Source organism: Poecile atricapillus, chromosome Z (assembly GCF_030490865.1).
Source record: "Poecile atricapillus isolate bPoeAtr1 chromosome Z, bPoeAtr1.hap1, whole genome shotgun sequence".
NCBI classification, from domain to species: Eukaryota; Metazoa; Chordata; class Aves; order Passeriformes; family Paridae; genus Poecile; species Poecile atricapillus.
In genome coordinates, this window is record NC_081289.1 from 28,934,846 (window position 1) to 28,954,210 (window position 19,365).

Here is a 19,365-nt window from a genome sequence, read left to right on the forward strand (position 1 = left end):
GTGGTCTCCTTCACCATTTAAAGAGAATGTTTCCCCATAATCCACCCCTGTAATAAGGTGCATATCCAGAAAGCATGGAATTCACACGAGAAACAACAGATGTCAATGTGATTTTAGAAAAGAGATGTGTATTATAAAAAGAAACATTGTTTCCTAGGGAGTGGCCCTACCGCAGCATTTTGCTATCTGTTCTTGTCCCTGCTGGCGCTCCCACAAACATCCCTCTGGTGAGAGTGCTGGTCTTCTCTCCCACTGATAATCAGAAAGACCTGCTCCAGCAAAGGTGAGCAGATGGGAGCTGGATGGGAGAAAAGTATCTTCTCTCAGCACCTGCCAAGAACTGAAGGGCTTCTAGTGCCATTAGTGCACTTGCCCAGATGTAAGTACGTCTGCGGGGTCACCGAGTAGGTTCCAGGAGCCTGCTTGGAGTGAATCTTAGCTTATCGGGGCTCTCCAGGTGTGTGGGTAGATCTGACCCTCACTGGGCAGTTCTGCAAGCTGGTGGAGGCCTGACCATGCTGCCTGCTGTACACTTTCACCCAACTCCTCTGCTGCTGCTGCTGCCTCTTTGCTGGTGACCTGGGGCTTGATGGTGGAAAGGGCACGGCAGGTGTTCCACAATGGCCCTGGCCAAAAATGATACTTCTGCTCCACCCTTTCCCATCTAGCCACATCCTCTTGAAATGCCTGAGGGCACTCCGTGGTAGCAGGTGACCAGAAAAGGGAAGGAAGGATGTTTTATTGCCTCAGCTCTCTTCCTTGCGGTGGATTTTGGCAGAAAGGACTGCTCTTTATGCTCCTGGTCTCTCCAGCAGAAGGGATAAATGGCAGAAGTCTTTGACCTGAAGCTGTCTGCAGCTACTGTGATGTAACTTTTGAATGCAAATGTGTAACATTTGAAGCTGGAGTTTCAAATACACAGTTCCTTAACTATCATTGTTTTGATCAAATAACTGAGAAAATTTGAGTAAATTTGCACTTTATATACTGTCTTTTTAACAGGAGATTTCTGCCATGCTTATTACTTTCAACCTTAATTACTGGACCCTGGAGCTAAAAGCTGTCTCTTTTTCTGTTATTTTCTTTTTCAATTGTAACAAAGACAAATCTTAACTTTTCAAAGCAAAATATTAATTCAGAATCAGTGGAAACTAGAAGTGGCCAAAACTAAAACAAACAAAGCAAATTGGAGCCAAATGGCCGCATCAGCTCTTAGTTATCTTACCAGTAGATCCAAATTAATTTGTTTTAAGCATTCCAGAATACGACAGGCTGCTCTGGGCTCTGGTCTATGTGGGACTTCAGCTGGGTTTGAAGAAAGCAGAGCAGGGTGGGGGGGAACAGGAAAGCCTATGGGATGAGAACACCTCTTGTTAGTTCCATTTAAGCGGAAAATTAGTCAGGCACACTGACTGTGCCTGCTTTGTGAGGCAGCATCCATGTAACAAAAATACCATCCTTAATTGCCTTGTCAAAACGCTGTTAGCAGCGTTTGCAGAGATCAAGCATTTGTTTGGATGCAGAGAATGAATTTCTGCGATGTATTTAAACAGACCAGCTTACGCTGCCATTTTCCAGCTATAATTACATGTTTCAGTGCAGGCTGTGTGGTGTTAGACTCTGATGCGCAAAGGAGCAGCTCCCCACTCAGCCCATGAGCCTCCAGGATGTGGCACAGCTGATATAATTCAGTGCAGCCACACGCAGGTTCTGCTGAGACCAGAACTGCTGGAGGACTTTTCTCTGTTCACCATCTTAGCAGTGGCAGCAGCAGCACCACACCAGAGTGGTCTAGCTACCCATCCCCTCCAGGACTATAGAAAATAGAGAATTGTTAACATATTTCCAGAACTGTAAAGAAACCTGTTAGGTTGGTACAAAGCAGAAATTAGGTAACCTGGCTTCTTTTGTCTCTTTTCCAATGGACTTGGTGGCTGAGTCCACAAGGCAACATTTCTCTTGAAATAAAGGAGTCTGGATTCTTCTCACCTACAAAATCTACTTATTTTTGTGAAACTTTCAAGTCAGTGTCTTTGAAATCTTGACTGCTTTGTCAAATTCTGGCTGAGGTTGCCTAGGAACCTCAAAAGCGGCTGTCATTACATTGACTAACCCTCTCATCTGGCACAACAGAAACATGACAGAGACATGGAGGCCTAAAGAAGTCTAGAAAAAGCTAAAAACTATTATCTTGAACTTCAGATAGAGATGCATCTAACCTAATTTCAGCCCTCTCACATGCAGTCAGTTTATTCACACTCTGAAGCTCCCTCTAGAGCCAGGAAAAGAAAGAGGCATCCCCAAAAGTTTGTTCGGTCCATCTCTTCCAGGTACCTGCTCTGTAATATGTGACAAATTATAGACAGCAATTCTTTATCCCTTTCCTGCCTCGTTCCATGGCTCTCTAGGTTGGACAGGTTTGCTAGGTTTATGTTCCAGTTTCAAATATCCTGTCCCACAGACACTGCTCTGGGCCAGAGATGGTCCCTTAAAGCAGCCCTTGCTGTCCTGCAGTGTGAGCAGGAGATGCTGCATGTGGCAGTGGTGCATCCCTGCCTGCCCCCTCTGATAACAGGCCCTTCTCACCCATGGATTTTTAAGGTACCTTCTGATCCTGATGACATCAGCCAGACTTGGGAACACTATAGAACAGTTGCACGAGAGGGATGGATCTCATCTAGATCCAAAGAGAAATGGACATTGGCTATGAGCATGCAGTGTGGCCTTCTGTACCTCCCAAATGTTTGTCATACAGGTACCACTGCTTGCGTCCATACTTAACTCAGTGTTCAGCAGGAGATGTATGGCTGTTGGGATGGCCTTTATTCCATCATTAATCAAGTTTCTGTATTTGACAAACCTGCTTTCAAGAGTGTTTGTGAACTCTGCCTTTAAGGACAAATTGCATTCTTGATACCAAGATCAGATTTTGACTAATATCTCTTGCAGTGTCCTAGGGCTCCCCTCTAGGCTGGGTAATATTTTTTTATTTGCAGCACATCAGACATCTAGTGATTGTTTGGATCAGATGACAGCATTTTGCAGTGAGCTGGTATAGGTCTAGAAAAATGTTTTCACTCTGGAAGCAGATCTGCAGACTTGGAGAACTGGAAGTGGGCAGAAAGGGTGAATATGTTCTCTTCCTGTCAGCCCCTACCTGAATCTGGTGCAGTCAGGGAACTGTATTTGACTTCAAAAAGCAAACGCATTGCTGTACTTTGTGCCTCTTTACAGTGATGTCTGAAAATGAGCATCCTTCTTCCTTCAGCTTTAGTGGACACCAGTCATTGCACCTGAAACATTTCCTTCAGTCATTCTGTGCGGGTCTTCCCACAGTGATGGGTCATGAGGGAGTCTAGAAAACAGTAGTGTCTTTCCCTAAAACCTGCTCCCCAGTAGGAATCTTTTCCTCCACAGCACAGTAGATTGCAAGTAGGCATTAATAATCAGGCTCCCTACTTCTTACCACCTTTTATATTTTGGGAAGCATACGGTGGCTGATGCATTTCCTGATGTATACTCAAAATTCACATCAGTTTGGATCCAGGACCTCTGAATTTCGACATGGAGATACAGACAATTCACTTCCTTGCTGTTCTACAGCATTTTCAAGAACTTTGGAGGTTCCTGTTCTCACCTGATATGCAGGGAAACAGAGGCAGGGAGGAAGCCAATAGTTTTCTCATTGCCTCCTGGGTAGAGCAAACAGTGAATGTAGGTGGCCTTAGTTTCAGATGAGTGTTTGCTTCCTGAAGCTATTCTCTGACCTGACACAGCTTTTACAATACTGATCAGGTCATGATTTTAAATTCCCTTGTTCTGGCCCTTTTCAAGATTGGTGGTTGAGACTTTCCCATGTTTAAGGGTATATCATACTCCATACTTCTCTTTCTATTTCTTGGAAAATAAAAGGTTTCTGTAAGCCAAAAAAATTCTTTCCCTTGTAAGGCTTCTGGTACAAGATGCTGGGGTTTTTTTTTATCCTTTTTTTTTTTTTGTGTGTGATTTTTTCTTGTTTGTTTGTTTTTTTGGTTTTTTGGTTTGTTTTTTTTAGATTATTAATATGGAAGTGATTGGACAGCTGTCATAGGAATCCTCATTTGAATAGATGTCAGTAATATGGAAATAATATTGCTTAATGCAGGTAATTTAAAAAAAAAAACATATTGGAATCTGTTCATCAGTTCAAAACTGCCAGAAGAGTTAGTGGAAAAGGAGCAAGAGACACGGATATATTCGGGATCCCACAACTAAGCACTTTATATAACAGACCTTACATATGTTGAAAAATAAGGTGGCAAAACAACCCACTGATTCCTCCTCCTCTAGCTCTTCTCTGAAGATGTCTGCTTGCCCAAATTCATGGTTCCCCTGTCTCCACAGGTGCAGTGATACCAGCAGCTGTTTTTGCTCTTAGCTCAGGGCAGCATTTCAGCTGCTGGACATCTGTTCAAATTGCTCCTTTCCTCTGCCGGCTCTGCATCCCAACGTCTGCTCAGAAAAGTGCAGGGAATGTCATCTTCAATCCTCACCCTCCAGGTTGACAGGGGCCAACCTCCTCCCCTCAAGGATTCTTGACCACCTCTTCTGAGCCACAGAGCTTGTTTTTATGAGGTGGTATCTCATCTTCCTGCAGAAGCTCAGCTTCTCTGCAGAAAGTGGGAGAGTTGCAGGTTGTTGTTCTCTGCTTGACCAGGGTGGGCATCAATGGGGAGCAGGTGAACCCCAAGGGCTGCGGTCAGCCAGAAGTTTAAGACCAGCTGCCTCAGAGGAAATAAATCTGCTCAAGTGGTGTGAATGTTGTGGTTCAGAGTGGGATGGGAAAAGATGTGAGTCCCCATCAGGAGCTGGTAGGGAGGGTTGTACATTGCCACTCAAACCAAAACTGTGGGAAGGGATTTTCTCCAGATAGCAGCTGAAAGGTGGAACAAACTGCTCTTTCTACCATCCCCTTTGGGTTTTGTGACTGTTGCATGAGATGGAAATGCTATTATTTTAGAAGAACCTTTTGGAAACTGAAGCTGGCTGCTCTTAGTCCAAAGCATTTTGAGATTTCCTTGTGAGGGTGCTGAAATGAAGGTGAAAGGGTATTTCAGATGCAACTGACTGATCTGGGCCCTATAAAAGGTCAGCCAAGCCATTCCCACATTTTTATGTGTTTGATGGCAAAATAGTTGGGAATCACCAAAGTGAGGTGCAGGAACTGTTTATTTCCAGCCATCCTGTACCTAAACCTGGTGACTACATCCGATGTCACTGTTAAGTACAAGTGGCAGTAGAGTTTCGTTATAACTGAAATCTGCTTCTCTTTCCACTAGGACTGTAATTAAACACCTGCATGCAGCTTGGCCAAAATGCTCCCTGTTGTCTGGACCTAGAGAGCTGCTGAACCAGTAGCTTTGAGAGTCTTTTACAGTTCCTGCTTCACCAAGGAGGGGTACTGTCAAGGCACCACCAGCTCTGCCTGTCCCTGCCCAACATTTCCTGGGGCTCCCCCAACCCTGTTCTGATCCCAGGAGCCCATTCCAGCCACCCTGGAGCCATCAGCCCCACAGCAACACAGAAATAGGGCCAGTCTCAAGTTCCCCACAACCTGGCCATGGTCCCATTGCCCCAGGGAGGCACCCAATGCCTGGAGCTGGGGCTGAGCCCAAAGCCCCTCTCCAGGCCTGATCCTGATCCCACCTGCAGACTGATTTCTCGGCCTTGCCTCTGTGTGTGTGTATGGCAGGGAGCTGAGGTTTGTGCCAAGTTGAAAGTTAAAATGAGTAGAGGAATTCATTGCATTTTGAACGTGTTTTGGCGTTTGGTTTTGCTTTTTTTCTGTATGAAATTAGATGAATCATCTCTGAACCATTTTTTCTGCTGACAGGAAATGCTGAGAATTAACACTTATAGCTGAGCCTCAGAAGAAGAGTAGAAAACATGAATCAGACTAAAATAGGAGGATCCAAGCAACTGTATTTTTAAGAATTGTGTCTCTCAGTTCTCCTATCTCCAAAACAGAGATGGGCTTCACATATTTGGGAAAGTCATGGTAATGTGAAATGCAGTGCAGTTAGGTGTTCATGCAGAAAAGCCATAAAGAAGGGGAAGAATAGGAGAAAGAGTTCAAGAAGAATTTTCCTCAGTATGAGTACAAACAGCTGAACACTGGACCTTTGTAAGGTCCTCTTCCTAGGACTTGTAATGTTATCTATGGTGGGTGCTCAGCTTTGTTCCCTAGAGCCAAATATCACAAAAGGGATGTGCAATAATTGAAAAGTACATACAGTAATTGGAAAGCTACACTGATTTTGCTTTTTTTTTTTTTACTTGGCCAGCAGGCACTAAGTTTGGTTTGTATTACTATATATTTTTGCAAGTTAATTGACGTTTGTTACTGGTTATAGTAATCTATACTTTCCATGCTGTCTGGGAAGTGCTCTAAGGGGCTTTCAGATCTGATCTCTTGCAGTCTGAGCTGGCTCACATTGATAGCACCTGCAAAAAATAAATTGTTCTGTAGGATTTGCTGGCAGATTCTTGTTACTCTACCAGAGATCTCTGTCCATACTGACAGTGCATGCAGAGACTGACAGCCTGGAGTACCATTGAGATCCTGCTGTTCTTGCTTTCCCCTCTTCCAAGCTGAGGTAGCAAAGCTAACTGTAATTGTGAGGGTAAATGCATAAGAGGGAGGGAAGGAGAATTCCTCCAAGTAAGGATCCTTCCTATCTGTTCTTTTTTATGTCTGCATTGCAGGGAAATATGTACTACTACATGTATCAAATAAGTTTGAGCGTGACTAGAGTAATGACCTCTGGTCCACCAAGAGCTTTGCCTCACTTTGTGCTGCAGCCAAAGCTTTTATGTACAGAAACTGCTGTGACATGATCTGTCACACAACAAAAGAACAGTGAGCAAAAATTGTATTTTTCTTTCCAGCTACAGATCAAAAATATGATTAGAACGGTGCTCTCACATCCCTTGCAGACTCAAGCTCTGTCAATTTTTTTTCCCCATGTTCATAAGTGATATGAATGGATGTTACAGATTTAGCACTGTGTAATTTACTTATAGTGTGGTCTGTTTATGCACCAGAGACTTTCATGAAGCTCTGTGGTCTAACACAAACTTTTTAATCTTTGGTCTTTAGGTCCCAAATTTTTCCACTGATATTGGGGTGCCTTTCACTGAGTTAACAATAGGAAAGTGTTTCAAAGAGGGCAGCCCATTCTGAGAGGGATAAATTATATGCTGTCTAACACTTCATGCATAGAAGTGTGGAACGCCTGGAAACTTTATGTTTGGAAGTACAGGAGAAAAATATGCCTGAGTCTTTCAGAGTAGCCAGAGATATAAACCTCGGTAGGAGAAGCCACAGCACAGCTTTGTATTACCTCAGTCTCTTTGAAACCGTTTTATTTAAAAAAATGGGAGTCTGTTTGCTTTCTTGTCTAAGGTAACATCGACCCTCTGGAGATTAATACTAAGTTTTCTGGCTCACTTAACTTTAAAGGAGAATTTCTAATTTACGAAATAAATTTTCGAGGTCCGTTGGGTGGCAGAACTCGGGATTTCTTGTCCCCTAGCCACTCAAACACAACTCTTTTCGCGACAAGACACCAACAGGTGAAAAACAGCCGCTCACGCGGCCTCACAGGTGTAGAAAAATGACGATTTCGTGACAGATAAAAACCCATTCCATTCTACCCGAACGAAAAACAGGGCGGGGAGCGGAGCAGGGGCGGAGCAAATCCGCGCCCGCCGCGCGTCTATAAAAGGGGGCGCGGAGGGGCTGCCGCTGCCGCCCGAGCTGCCATGGCCGAGAGCGCCCCGGCCCCAGCCAAAGCTCCCGCCGCCAAGGCCGCCGCCAAGAAGCCGAAGAAGGCGGCGAGCGGCTCCAAAGCCCGCAAGCCCGCGGGGCCCAGCGTCACCGAGCTCATCACCAAGGCCGTGTCCGCCTCCAAGGAGCGCAAGGGGCTCTCCCTCGCCGCGCTCAAGAAGGCGCTGGCCGCCGGCGGCTACGATGTGGAGAAGAACAACAGCCGCATCAAGCTGGGGCTCAAGAGCCTCATCAGCAAGGGCACCCTGGTGCAGACCAAGGGCACCGGCGCCTCCGGCTCCTTCCGCCTCAGCAAGAAACCCGGGGAAGTGAAGGAAAAGGCTCCTATGAAGGAAAAAACTGCAGCAACCAAGCCCAAGAAGCCGGCGGCTAAGAAGCCTGCCAGCACTGCCAGGAAGGCGGTGACAGCTAAGAAGAGCCCCAAGAAAGTTAAGCCGGCAGCCAGGAAAGCGGCCAAGAGTCCCAAGAAGGTGACAAGGGCTGTCAAGCCCAAGAAAGCGGTGGTAGCAGCAAAGAGCCCGGCTAAAGCAAAAGTGGTGAAGCCGAAGTCAGCCAAGCCGAAAGCTGCCAAAGCGAAGAAGGCAGCGCCCAAGAAGAAATAAGCCCCTCCCTGAGGAAGTCTTGCTCCGCAGTTAAACCAAACGGCTCTGTTAAGAGCCACCCACGTTTTCTTAAACGAGCTGAAATGCTGTGGCTGCCGCTGTTTGGGGGCGGTTTAAGCAGGGACGTGCGTGGGAGAACGGCTGACTGCTCGTCAGTGTGCTGTGGAGTCCGGGAACAGCTCGAGGGGCGCTTGAATTGGTAGGGGAGGGGAGCAGCCCCTTGGTGGCTTTCAAAATGCTCACAAGGCGCAGGGATTGGTTGCGGAAGGGCTGAGCTCCTTCCTGGGACCGCTTCAGCCCCGCCCTAGAGTGAAGGAAGGCGGTGTGAGACTGGTGATCTGTGTGCACGGAGCTCCGTCTCAAATAGCTTATTAAAACGTTAGCCAAATGTTTTAAAAACTCGTGGGTTTTTGTCACCTTAATGAAATCTAAGCTCTTTTTTTGAAATTGTAGGTGGCTCTTAAAAGAGCCTTTGGGTTTATCTTGGTGAAAGCCTGCAGCCTGTTCTTTGGTGCTCACTTGGCTTTAGCCTTGTGGCTGTCGGTCTTCTTGGGCAGCAGCACGGCCTGGATATTGGGCAGCACGCCGCCCTGCGCGATAGTCACCTTGCCCAGCAGCTTGTTGAGCTCCTCGTCGTTGCGGATGGCGAGCTGCAGGTGGCGGGGGATGATGCGCGTCTTCTTGTTGTCGCGGGCCGCGTTGCCCGCCAGCTCCAGGATCTCGGCCGTCAGGTACTCCAGCACGGCCGCCAGGTACACCGGGGCGCCGGCGCCCACGCGCTCCGCGTAGTTGCCCTTGCGCAGCAACCGGTGCACGCGGCCCACGGGGAACTGCAGCCCGGCCCGCGACGAGCGCGACTTGGCCTTGGCGCGCGCCTTCCCGCCCTGCTTCCCGCGCCCGGACATCGCTGCAACTCAAAAGCTCACGTTGGGAGCCGCAAACAATACACCCAACTTCCGAGCTCAGCCTTATATACCTTTTCAGCGGAAGGCACGACTTTCGATTGGCTAAGACAAGAACGTGACTGAAGCAGCCAATAGCTACGCGGATCTAGATTTGACCAATGGCGGTGCACGCCGTAGCGCTATCGCTGCAATATCTGGCCTCAGCCAATAATAGTTTAGCACGCGGGAAACCCTAATTTGCATAACCGCCCTATAACTGCGGGCGCTCAGAAGGATCGTCAGTTCTCTGTCCGAGAAGTCGTTGTTGCAGTTGCTTTGAGAGCGTTCGCTGCCATGCCTGAGCCGGCCAAGTCCGCCCCCGCGCCCAAGAAGGGCTCCAAGAAGGCGGTGACCAAGACGCAGAAGAAAGGCGACAAGAAACGACGTAAGAGCCGCAAGGAGAGCTACTCCATCTACGTGTACAAGGTGCTGAAGCAGGTGCACCCCGACACGGGCATCTCGTCCAAGGCCATGGGCATCATGAACTCCTTCGTCAACGACATCTTCGAGCGCATCGCCGGCGAGGCGTCGCGCCTGGCGCACTACAACAAGCGCTCCACCATCACGTCGCGGGAGATCCAGACGGCCGTGCGGCTGCTGCTGCCCGGCGAGCTGGCCAAGCACGCCGTGTCCGAGGGCACCAAGGCTGTCACCAAGTACACCAGCTCCAAGTAGGCGCTTGCTGCGTCCTTCACCTGATATTTACAACCCAAAGGCTCTTTTAAGAGCCACCCACCTTTTCAGCAAAAGAGCTGATGCTGATGCGAGTGTTTACCTGTCCCGTTTGTTTTCGGAAGGGGGCTTGGGGGGGGGGGGGGGGGGGGGGAAATGTGTAGCTGCGGTGTAATGGTGCTGTAAATGTCAGTGAAAGCCGGTTTTACAGTGTTTGCAGTAAACGGTTATGTCCTGCATCTCCTTCAACGATTCCCGAGGACGTTCATTACCCCTTTATTAAACTATTAGTCTATTTTAGTGTATGTGCAGTACGGAGGCGGCGGGTTACACAACAAATAAATGTCGGTAGTCGCTCAATTTAAGCAGCTGAAGAACATACGTTCTTACCTACGACCTCCGTAGTCCTATCACATCCAGGGCCAAGCACAGCGTGCCCAGGGTCGCATTTTCGCGGGTTTCATTTACCTCTCTGTCCCCGCTCCGCACAGACTCAGCCGCCGAGCAGCGGGCGGCGCTGGGGGCGGGCGGGCAGGGCCGGGGCCGCTGCCGCGCTCGGTCCGACCTGAGTGAGGACTGCGCGGAGCCTCCCCGCGGGCGGGCCCGGCCGCCTCACGCGCCTCCCGCCGCGCCTCTGATTGGTGCCGCTCGCGCCTCGCAGCCCGCGCTTCACCGAGACGCGCCCCCCCCACAGACGCGCCGCTGCCACCGGGCCGGGGCGGCAGCCGGGCAAGCTGGGCCGGGCCGGGCAAAAGTCGGCCGCCGCCTGCGCCTTCCGCCTTTCTGCCGCCGCCCTCGACCGAACGCGGCTGCCGAGCGGGAAGGGGCCGCGAGCCCTCGGGGAAGGAGGCGGCCGGCGGCGGCGGCGACAGCTTTAGCCAGCGGTGCCGAGGCCGGGCCGGGACGCGGCAGGAGCGGCTTTGCAAAGAAAGAGGGCTCGGGCAGCGGGAGCGCGCCGTAGCGCTCGCTGCGGTGCCGCCGCCCCTCCCCCGCCTGGCAAGGGGCTGCGGGAAGGGGCCGGGCCGGGGCGAGCACGGGGCGCGTTTCCCGGCCCGGAGGCGGGGCCTTTTCCCGGGCTCGAGCGAAGCGTCCAATGGCAGGCGGGCGGTGCCGCGCGGGCGGCCAATGGGAGCGGGCGGCGGGTTATAAATGTCGGGGGCGCGGGGCCGCTGGCGCAGTGTGCGGTGTGTTGTGGGCGATCGGCTTTGTGCTGGGGCTGGGCCATGGCGCGCACGAAGCAGACAGCGCGTAAGTCGACGGGCGGGAAGGCGCCCCGCAAGCAGCTGGCCACCAAGGCTGCCCGCAAGAGCGCGCCGGCCACGGGCGGCGTCAAGAAGCCGCACCGCTACCGGCCCGGCACGGTGGCGCTGCGCGAGATCCGGCGCTACCAGAAGTCGACGGAGCTGCTGATCCGCAAGCTGCCCTTCCAGCGCCTGGTGCGCGAGATCGCGCAGGACTTCAAGACGGACCTGCGCTTCCAGAGCTCGGCTGTCATGGCGCTGCAGGAGGCCAGCGAGGCCTACCTGGTGGGGCTCTTCGAGGACACCAACCTGTGCGCCATCCACGCCAAGCGCGTCACCATCATGCCCAAGGACATCCAGCTGGCCCGCCGCATCCGCGGCGAGCGCGCTTGAAGAGTCTCCTGCCGCAGCCCTTCCCGGCCAGGTACGAAGGCAACTCACACGGACCCAAAGGCTCTTTTAAGAGCCACTACACGCACAATTAAAGGAGCTGTAGCACTGTCGTGGAAGTGGAATGGTTTTGGGTGGGGGAGGAGAGTCTGGAGGTAAATCCGGGCAGTGTGTTGTCAGCATCCTGAGTGTAAAGGGTGTTTTAAAGCCAGTACATGCACATTGAGTTGAGCTGTAGAGTTCCTCACACACATGGTTGATCATAGGGAAAAACCGTTATGTATATTATACACTAATGGCAAAACAGTTAGATCTCTGAAATTGCCTAACGACAGAGCTGCCAAGTGTAAAGGCAGCACGAATGATCTGAGGTTGTCCCAGAATTTATGATCTAAAACTTCCCGATGTTCACTGCAGTTGTGTTGTACTCAGAACATATTTACAGGAAGTTTTACCAACTCTGATAATGCAGCTTACATGACTGCAACACAACTGCTTGAAATAACCCACTGCAAACTTTGAACTTTCCCCCTCATCCTCCAAGCCTCGTGAACCGGCGTTTAAAGCAGCGCTACAGCTCCTTTAACTGTACGTGTGGTGGCTCTTAAAAGAGCCTTTGGGTCTAGAGAGCTGCGGCAGGACTCTTCAGGCGCGCTCGCCGCGGATGCGGCGGGCCAGCTGGATGTCCTTGGGCATGATGGTGACGCGCTTGGCGTGGATGGCGCACAGGTTGGTGTCCTCGAAGAGCCCCACCAGGTAGGCCTCGCTGGCCTCCTGCAGCGCCATGACAGCCGAGCTCTGGAAGCGCAGGTCCGTCTTGAAGTCCTGCGCGATCTCGCGCACCAGGCGCTGGAAGGGCAGCTTGCGGATCAGCAGCTCCGTCGACTTCTGGTAGCGCCGGATCTCGCGCAGCGCCACCGTGCCGGGCCGGTAGCGGTGCGGCTTCTTGACGCCGCCCGTGGCCGGCGCGCTCTTGCGGGCAGCCTTGGTGGCCAGCTGCTTGCGGGGCGCCTTCCCGCCCGTCGACTTACGCGCTGTCTGCTTCGTGCGCGCCATGGCCCAGCCCCAGCACAAAGCCGATCGCCCACAACACACCGCACACTGCGCCAGCGGCCCCGCGCCCCCGACATTTATAACCCGCCGCCCGCTCCCATTGGCCGCCCGCGCGGCACCGCCCGCCTGCCATTGGACGCTTCGCTCGAGCCCGGGAAAAGGCCCCGCCTCCGGGCCGGGAAACGCGCCCCGTGCTCGCCCCGGCCCGGCCCCTTCCCGCAGCCCCTTGCCAGGCGGGGGAGGGGCGGCGGCACCGCAGCGAGCGCTACGGCGCGCTCCCGCTGCCCGAGCCCTCTTTCTTTGCAAAGCCGCTCCTGCCGCGTCCCGGCCCGGCCTCGGCACCGCTGGCTAAAGCTGTCGCCGCCGCCGCCGGCCGCCTCCTTCCCCGAGGGCTCGCGGCCTCTTCCCGCTCGGCAGCCGCGTTCGGTCGAGGGCGGCGGCAGAAAGGCGGAAGGCGCAGGCGGCGGCCGACTTTTGCCCGGCCCGGCCCAGCTTGCCCGGCTGCCGCCCCGGCCCGGTGGCAGCGGCGCGTCTGTGGGGGGGGCGCGTCTCGGTGAAGCGCGGGCTGCGAGGCGCGAGCGGCACCAATCAGCGGCGCGGCGGGAGACGCGTGAGGCGGCCGGGCCCGCCCGCGGGGAGGCTCCGCGCAGTCCTCACTCAGGTCGAACCGAGCGCGGCAGCGGCCCCGGCCCTGCCCGCCCGCCCCCAGCGCCGCCCGCTGCTCGGCGGCTGAGTCTTTGCGGAGCGGGGACAGAGACGGTGGGGGAGCGGACGAAAGCCGGGAAAGAGGCACGCTTGGGACCCTGTGCTCGATGCTAGCGGCCTGTGTAGGACTGTGCAGTTCGGGCAGGAAAGAGCATACTGATGGGGGGGAAGGAGTGAGGGTATCCATCTCAGAGCCTTTCCAGAATAACTGAAAAATAAGAGCCCAGAGTTGTTGGAACCGCCTGTGCTCTCTGATTCACACTGTCATCCATTTGCGTAGCTCAACGGGGAAACAGCATATACTAGCAGTCAGGAACAGAGTTGTTTAGGCCGTTTTGAGACCAACAGCAGCAATTGCTCGTCTAACCCGTGGCCCCCAAACTGGGCATACACCAAAATTGGGCTCCCAGGTTTTTTTAAGAAAATTACAAGCGTTCCCTTCTTAGTTGAAGCAGATGTAGAACAGATCTTTTTACTGCAAACAGTGCACGTCCCGCTTTCCTTACAGTTTACAATGCTTTCATACTGTAACCTCTCTTTTCCAAAAAAAAAAACCAAAAAAATCCAAACGGGACAGCAAAATACAGATCAGCATAGCATCAGCTCTCTTGTTGAAAAGATGATCCTGGAGGTCTTGCACAGGGTGCAGAAGCATCTTATTTATATGTGATATATTTGGTGAGAGCCTTGTTATCCTCAGAGACAGATATTGTTTTCCCTTGCCAGCTACATGCTCCGTTCGGGTGTGGGGCGGTTTAGGAGATGGGGCTGCTGAGTAATGAGAGTTCTTGTGAGCTATAAAGAGATGTAGTCGCCGTCACCCCAGATCTGCGTACGTGGCTATTTGTGTTTCCTGGGTATCAAAACGCAACATTTTTCACATGGAACAGAGAAGGCAGGGGTGAGGCGATGTGTGTGTCCTCCGTGGGTGCCGAGATGCGTGTGTGTCAGGGAAGGGCAAAGCAAGCTGCTTGCTGTTTGATGAGCTGAACGATACATGTGTCATCAGGAGAGGAGACATCCGTGCCCCATGGGGCCCTGACTGAAGTGTGTGTCAGCCGGTGCACAGTGACGCGTGTAGAGGGAAGCAGCAGAGTGCTGTGCCCGTTCTTCGGGGATCAGAATGATCCCTCTGTCGGGGAAGACCAAAAGGATGCGCTATCAGGCGCTGAACAATGTTTGTCAGCTGGTGCAGAACCATCCGTGTCTTTGCTGGCCTCAGGAGGTACTGTATGTCGCAGGGAGCAGAGCGATGCATGTGTCGGCATGCGGAGGGCTCTGTGGGTCAGGACACGAGGCTAACGTGGATTGAGGGCGCTGAGCAATGTGCTTTGGCAGCGGCTGGGGGGTGTGTGGGGAGGACGGCGCAGGGCGGCTCAGAGACACAGGATGTCATGAGCTGCATGCATCGTCGGGAGCAGAACGATCGGTTTGTAAAGCAGTGCAGAGCGATGTGCTTTCCTAGGGGAACCAAGCGATACGTGTGTAAATTGGCGGGCAGTGTTGTGTGTGTGGGAGCAGCGGGACGATGCCCATGTCATTGGGAGGAGAGCAGTGTTTCGGGAGGTGCAGAGCGATGGCAGCCCCATACACAGAGCGATGTGTGCACCAGCGGCGAGGAGCAACGTGTATGTCTGGGGGGTGCCCGATGATGCTGGTGCCAGGGAGTATAAATCTAATTTGTTTTTCAGGGTGCGCTGTCTTCTTCCGGATCATAGAGCTATGTGTATGTTAGACACATGCTGTGTGCATGTTTGCATATCATTTAATGGTAAGCATGTTATGGAACTTTTAGAAAGTGGAGGATGTGAGTGCTGAACAAAGCAGAGTACTGAAACACATCAATGAGCTGTGAAGAGGTCACCGAAATAAGTACCCCGTGTTGGGACTCCCGAGCACTTGGAAAGAGGCATCAGGTCTTCTCTCACCTCTTGATGTGGGAGTGAACGTGCTGTGCAAGTTGCTAGGCCATGATTTGCCAGTTTCATTCCGTGTTTCTTCAGTTGACCTTGCACAAGCTGCAACAGCACAGCGAGAGCTGAAAGTCTCCTGCATTTCCGTGTTCCCATTTTCCAAGCATGGTGCTGCCCTCCCTGCCCTCCTTGCCTGAGGTTCACTGGGCGGTCAGACCCTCCCCAGGCCAGCCTTGGGAAGAAGAGCTGGTCACAGAGGTGCCCAGTGCAATCAGGAGCTTGGCAATAGTGCTCTGCCCAAAGCCATGGCTTGTTCTGCCCTGGCCCCAGTGCTCTGCCTGCAGCCGCCTCCCAGCTTCTCTCCACTCCTGCCCGGCTTAGTGACTGGATGTTAATTCCACACACCTTCCCTTGATGAATTCTTATTTGTCTTGTGTGGATATTCCTTTCTAGAAGTATCGGTTTTGAGAGGGTTACTTACTTTCTGTTTCTTAAATCTCTGCAGGAAGCCCTCAAACTGTCATTCTTACGGCACCCAAATTAACACTTAACGGGTTCCGAGGTGTGTGTGGAAACAGAGGAGCTGTACACAGTCCCACAGGTGCACTCGTGTCCTGGAGAAGCTCCTTTCCCCAGCCGCTGCACCCTGGTTAGCCCATCCTGTCCAGGTGGGACAGCTGTGGGGCTGACAGCAAACCTGACCATGCTTTTCCTCTTGGTACTAAGTCTCTGTCTTCTCTGGGTGTTGGGTGAGAAGTGATTGTGTGTGGAAGTTTTCTAAGTGTGGGAACTGCTGAAATAAATGCAGTGTCCTATCCTGTATGGAAGATCCTTCCTGTCTCTCTGTTTGTCACTGCCCAAATGTGTGGAGCATGATACATACGAGAAACAGCCACAAAAAGAGAAATCGTTTAAGGGAACCTGTGGTGGTCAGGCTCAGAGCCGACTCCCAGTAGATCCTGACTGTCAATCTGCTTGCTCATCACCTGCCTTCACCATCTACATTTTCCTGGGCTGGTCCATCTCCTCTCTGTGGTGGCTGCAGCTGCAGCTTCGGGCCCCATGCACTCGCACAGCCATGGGAGAGATGTGAGGCCAGAGCGGGAGGGAACCTCCGGCACAGCCCGCACTGAAGGGACAGCACGGAGCTCTTTGTGTTGCTCCGCTCCTTGAGGCACGGAGGAGTCTCTGCAGGCAGCAACAGGGAATCCAGGTGCTGTTCCTTTCCACAGCCCAGAGCCTCCTCCCAGCGAGAGGACAGGCAGGCTTAGGAGCACATTCCACCCCGTCCCCTTCTGTCAGCGCCTCACCTCTGCATAGATTTGGCCATGAAGCCAAACATCTCCTAATCAACATATCAGTTGTCTTGACAGGACATTCATGGTTGGGTTCTTTTTCCCCTTGGACTGAGATTGATGAGAGAGAGGCAGTTTTCTCTTGTTCAGACTTCATTGTTTATTCTTCTTTTATCTATATTACATATATACAAGGTACAAGGAGCCATGTGCACTAAGATAGAAGGGTGAAAAATGGCTAAAAAAGATTTTCTTCAAGGTCTTTTATATGTCTGTTTACCCAATTAACAGATGCCAAGTAAATTATTTTTCTTAGTGACCCAATGACCCAACACCTGTGTGCTGCACAGAGTCACTCTCTACCCAATCACCCACTACTACTCAAAAACCTCTAGAAGAAGAAGATGAAGAAGAAAGGACAAGAGACAACACCCTAAATCCTCCATCTTTTCTTCTGTTCTCTAAACTATTTAAAATCCAAACTTCAACTCTTTCACACAGTGACTTAAGAAAACTTTCTAATCTACACACTTACACTCTTAGTTTTTCTATTTAACTTTAACAGTTGTTTTCAAGGTGTTACAAGAAAGTCAGTGCTTTCTTGGATGTCAGAGCCAGGTATCAGAGATAAGAGCACACTCTGTGCCTCTGACTCCAACAATCAATTATCACTAATAGATTGTCTGTGTTATCTTTAGCTTTCCAAGAGCAGTTTCATGCAGTCTCTTAAGGTGAAAATACCTTGGCATAGGATGGGGAGAAAATTCTTCTTCTCAGTGACAGTATGAAGTGCTTTTTTTTTTCTTTTTTTGAGATGAAAATTATCTAAATTTAAACATTCTTCTTGATGGATTTTTGCAGATGGGTCATGTCTCTGCCACTGATTGTCTGTTAAAGTCTTCTCCTTTATAGGCACCGATGGTTAAGATATTTTTGCATGGGGAAAAAAAACTAAGTTCCATGTAAAAAGACAGTAACAGCTGGGATCACCACCAGAAGGCACAAATGAAAACAAAAAGTAAAAAAAAACCCAAAACCTACCAAAATAAAAAAAAACCCTCAGCACACAAATACCCATGAACAACAAAAACCCCCTACAAAAACCCTCCCAAAAAACCCCAAGAAACCTTACCACCACAACAATAAAAAACCACACCATAGAAAACCAATCCCAAACCAACCCAGGCAATATAAATCACTTTTTCTTTGGGAGTTACTTATCAAACTGCATCTGGAAGAGACAGAAGCATAAGAGCCCACACAGTCTGACCTCCTTCTAGAAAAATATCATAGAAAAATATCCTGTGAAGAGCTATAAATGAGTAAGCTGAATGCATTGCTCAGGGTGGATATACCAACATGATATCAAGGGAATGGGGATGGCAAAGACAATGAGAAACATTTGCACTTTTCAGACAGAGATTTTAACACATTTTTGTTCTTGTAAAATATTGTCTTACCTGCAGGAGCAGCCCACAGAGACATTTGACCATTTTGTTCCTCTCCTAACTTTCTTCTGTTCTTTCAGATTCATGGAACAACTGATTCCCTGAACACAGAATGACATTTGGTAGGGAAGCTGGTCCCCATTGCTGGTTTCACACGCTGGAAAATCTGACCCTGAGCCAGAAGAGCAGAGCAAAAATGCTTATTTCATCACAGTAACAGTGTACGGGCAGATTTAATCGCAGTTCTGCTCATACCTTTGCATCCAAGTGGACTCTGTTCCCATAAGGGAAATAGCCTTCTTGTTGGTTGGACATTCCTTCTCCCTTTTCCTTTGCCAGATTTGAAGGTGATGTGTTTTTCAAGTTTTCTCAGACTTGGCACTCTGCACTCCCCCTGCTGGTTTTAACACTTTGACTTTGGGGTTGTATTGAACCCCAGGTTGAAACCAGTCTCAGGTTTTACCCTCCATGTTGTGCCTGTGAATCTCTGACTCCACTGGCTCCACTTTCCCGGCTCAACCCCATACCAACACCATCCCAGCAGATTTGCTCAGTGATCCAGGATGTTGTGGCTGCTGCCAGTCACTGTCACAGTCCCTACCCCACCCACCTTGTGCATCAAATATTAAGAAAACATTTATAGCAATTCAATGGATTGATTGATTGGTCTGAACTGATTCTTGAAATTCTTTAACTGAGCTCAGAAGTAATCAACAACTTTGCAGTCTGGAATGATCTAGGAAATATTTCTCTCTTGCTTTGAACTAAAATCAAACTGTTGAAGAAATCTGAGTATTTTTGTAAGAAGGTAATTAAAAAAAAATAAAAGCAAGCTGTATCTGTGTAATATTTAAATTTCCTTCCTAATGCCTACCTTAACTCTGCCCATGGACTTTTTATTTTGAGAGATTGCTGTTCCATCTGGGGCCTTTAAATCTTGACAAATACAAAAACTTTTGTCACGGGGAGGAGTCCTTTGCTGTAAACTGAATAGTATGTAATTATAAGTTCTTCCCTATTGAGACATTAAGTTTTCTTACTAATGTAACAATGTATTATGGTTTAGAATATCTTGATAAATCAGTTTTTAAATAAAATCCATCCTGCATGGACAAAAGATGTCTTTCAAATCACACAAAGTCTGCAATTTACATCAAGGGCATGTTTGAGTTGCCGTAACTCTGTGACTTTAATTATGAAGTTTTTTTTTTTTTAAGCACCCAAAAGTCAGAATGAATTTATCTGCACAACATGGATGAAGTATCACGTAGCAC

General features: G+C 50.4%; 4 protein-coding genes across 4 annotated transcripts; 2 read left to right on the forward strand and 2 right to left on the reverse strand.

The window, feature by feature from the left end:
* Positions 1-7,794: 7,794 nt before the first annotated feature.
* LOC131573075 (histone H1.11L-like) lies at positions 7,795-8,778 on the forward strand. The gene has a single exon (XM_058826669.1). It carries the CDS (start codon positions 7,804-7,806, stop codon positions 8,428-8,430), a length of 627 nt encoding a protein of 208 aa, XP_058682652.1. The 5' UTR covers positions 7,795-7,803; the 3' UTR covers positions 8,431-8,778.
* A 167-nt stretch (positions 8,779-8,945) lies between these two features.
* LOC131573087 (histone H2A-IV) lies at positions 8,946-9,335 on the reverse strand. Its single transcript, XM_058826683.1, has one exon. The coding sequence runs from the start codon at positions 9,333-9,335 to the stop codon at positions 8,946-8,948; it is 390 nt and encodes a 129-aa protein (XP_058682666.1).
* A 280-nt stretch (positions 9,336-9,615) lies between these two features.
* LOC131573092 (histone H2B 5) lies at positions 9,616-10,181 on the forward strand. Its single transcript, XM_058826689.1, has one exon. It carries the CDS (start codon positions 9,669-9,671, stop codon positions 10,047-10,049), a length of 381 nt encoding a protein of 126 aa, XP_058682672.1. The 5' UTR covers positions 9,616-9,668; the 3' UTR covers positions 10,050-10,181.
* Positions 10,182-12,322: 2,141 nt separating this feature from the next.
* LOC131573100 (histone H3) lies at positions 12,323-12,788 on the reverse strand. The gene has a single exon (XM_058826698.1). It carries the CDS (start codon positions 12,731-12,733, stop codon positions 12,323-12,325), a length of 411 nt encoding a protein of 136 aa, XP_058682681.1. The 5' UTR covers positions 12,734-12,788.
* Between the last annotated feature and the right edge of the window lie 6,577 nt (positions 12,789-19,365).

Excerpts from the sequence above, each read along its gene's own strand:
- LOC131573075 (XM_058826669.1), top strand. The coding sequence starts at position 7,804 with ATGGCCGAGAGCGCCCCGGCCCCAGCCAAAGCTCCCGCCGCCAAGGCC.
- LOC131573087 (XM_058826683.1), bottom strand. The coding sequence starts at position 9,335 with ATGTCCGGGCGCGGGAAGCAGGGCGGGAAGGCGCGCGCCAAGGCCAAG.
- LOC131573092 (XM_058826689.1), top strand. The coding sequence starts at position 9,669 with ATGCCTGAGCCGGCCAAGTCCGCCCCCGCGCCCAAGAAGGGCTCCAAG.
- LOC131573100 (XM_058826698.1), bottom strand. The coding sequence starts at position 12,733 with ATGGCGCGCACGAAGCAGACAGCGCGTAAGTCGACGGGCGGGAAGGCG.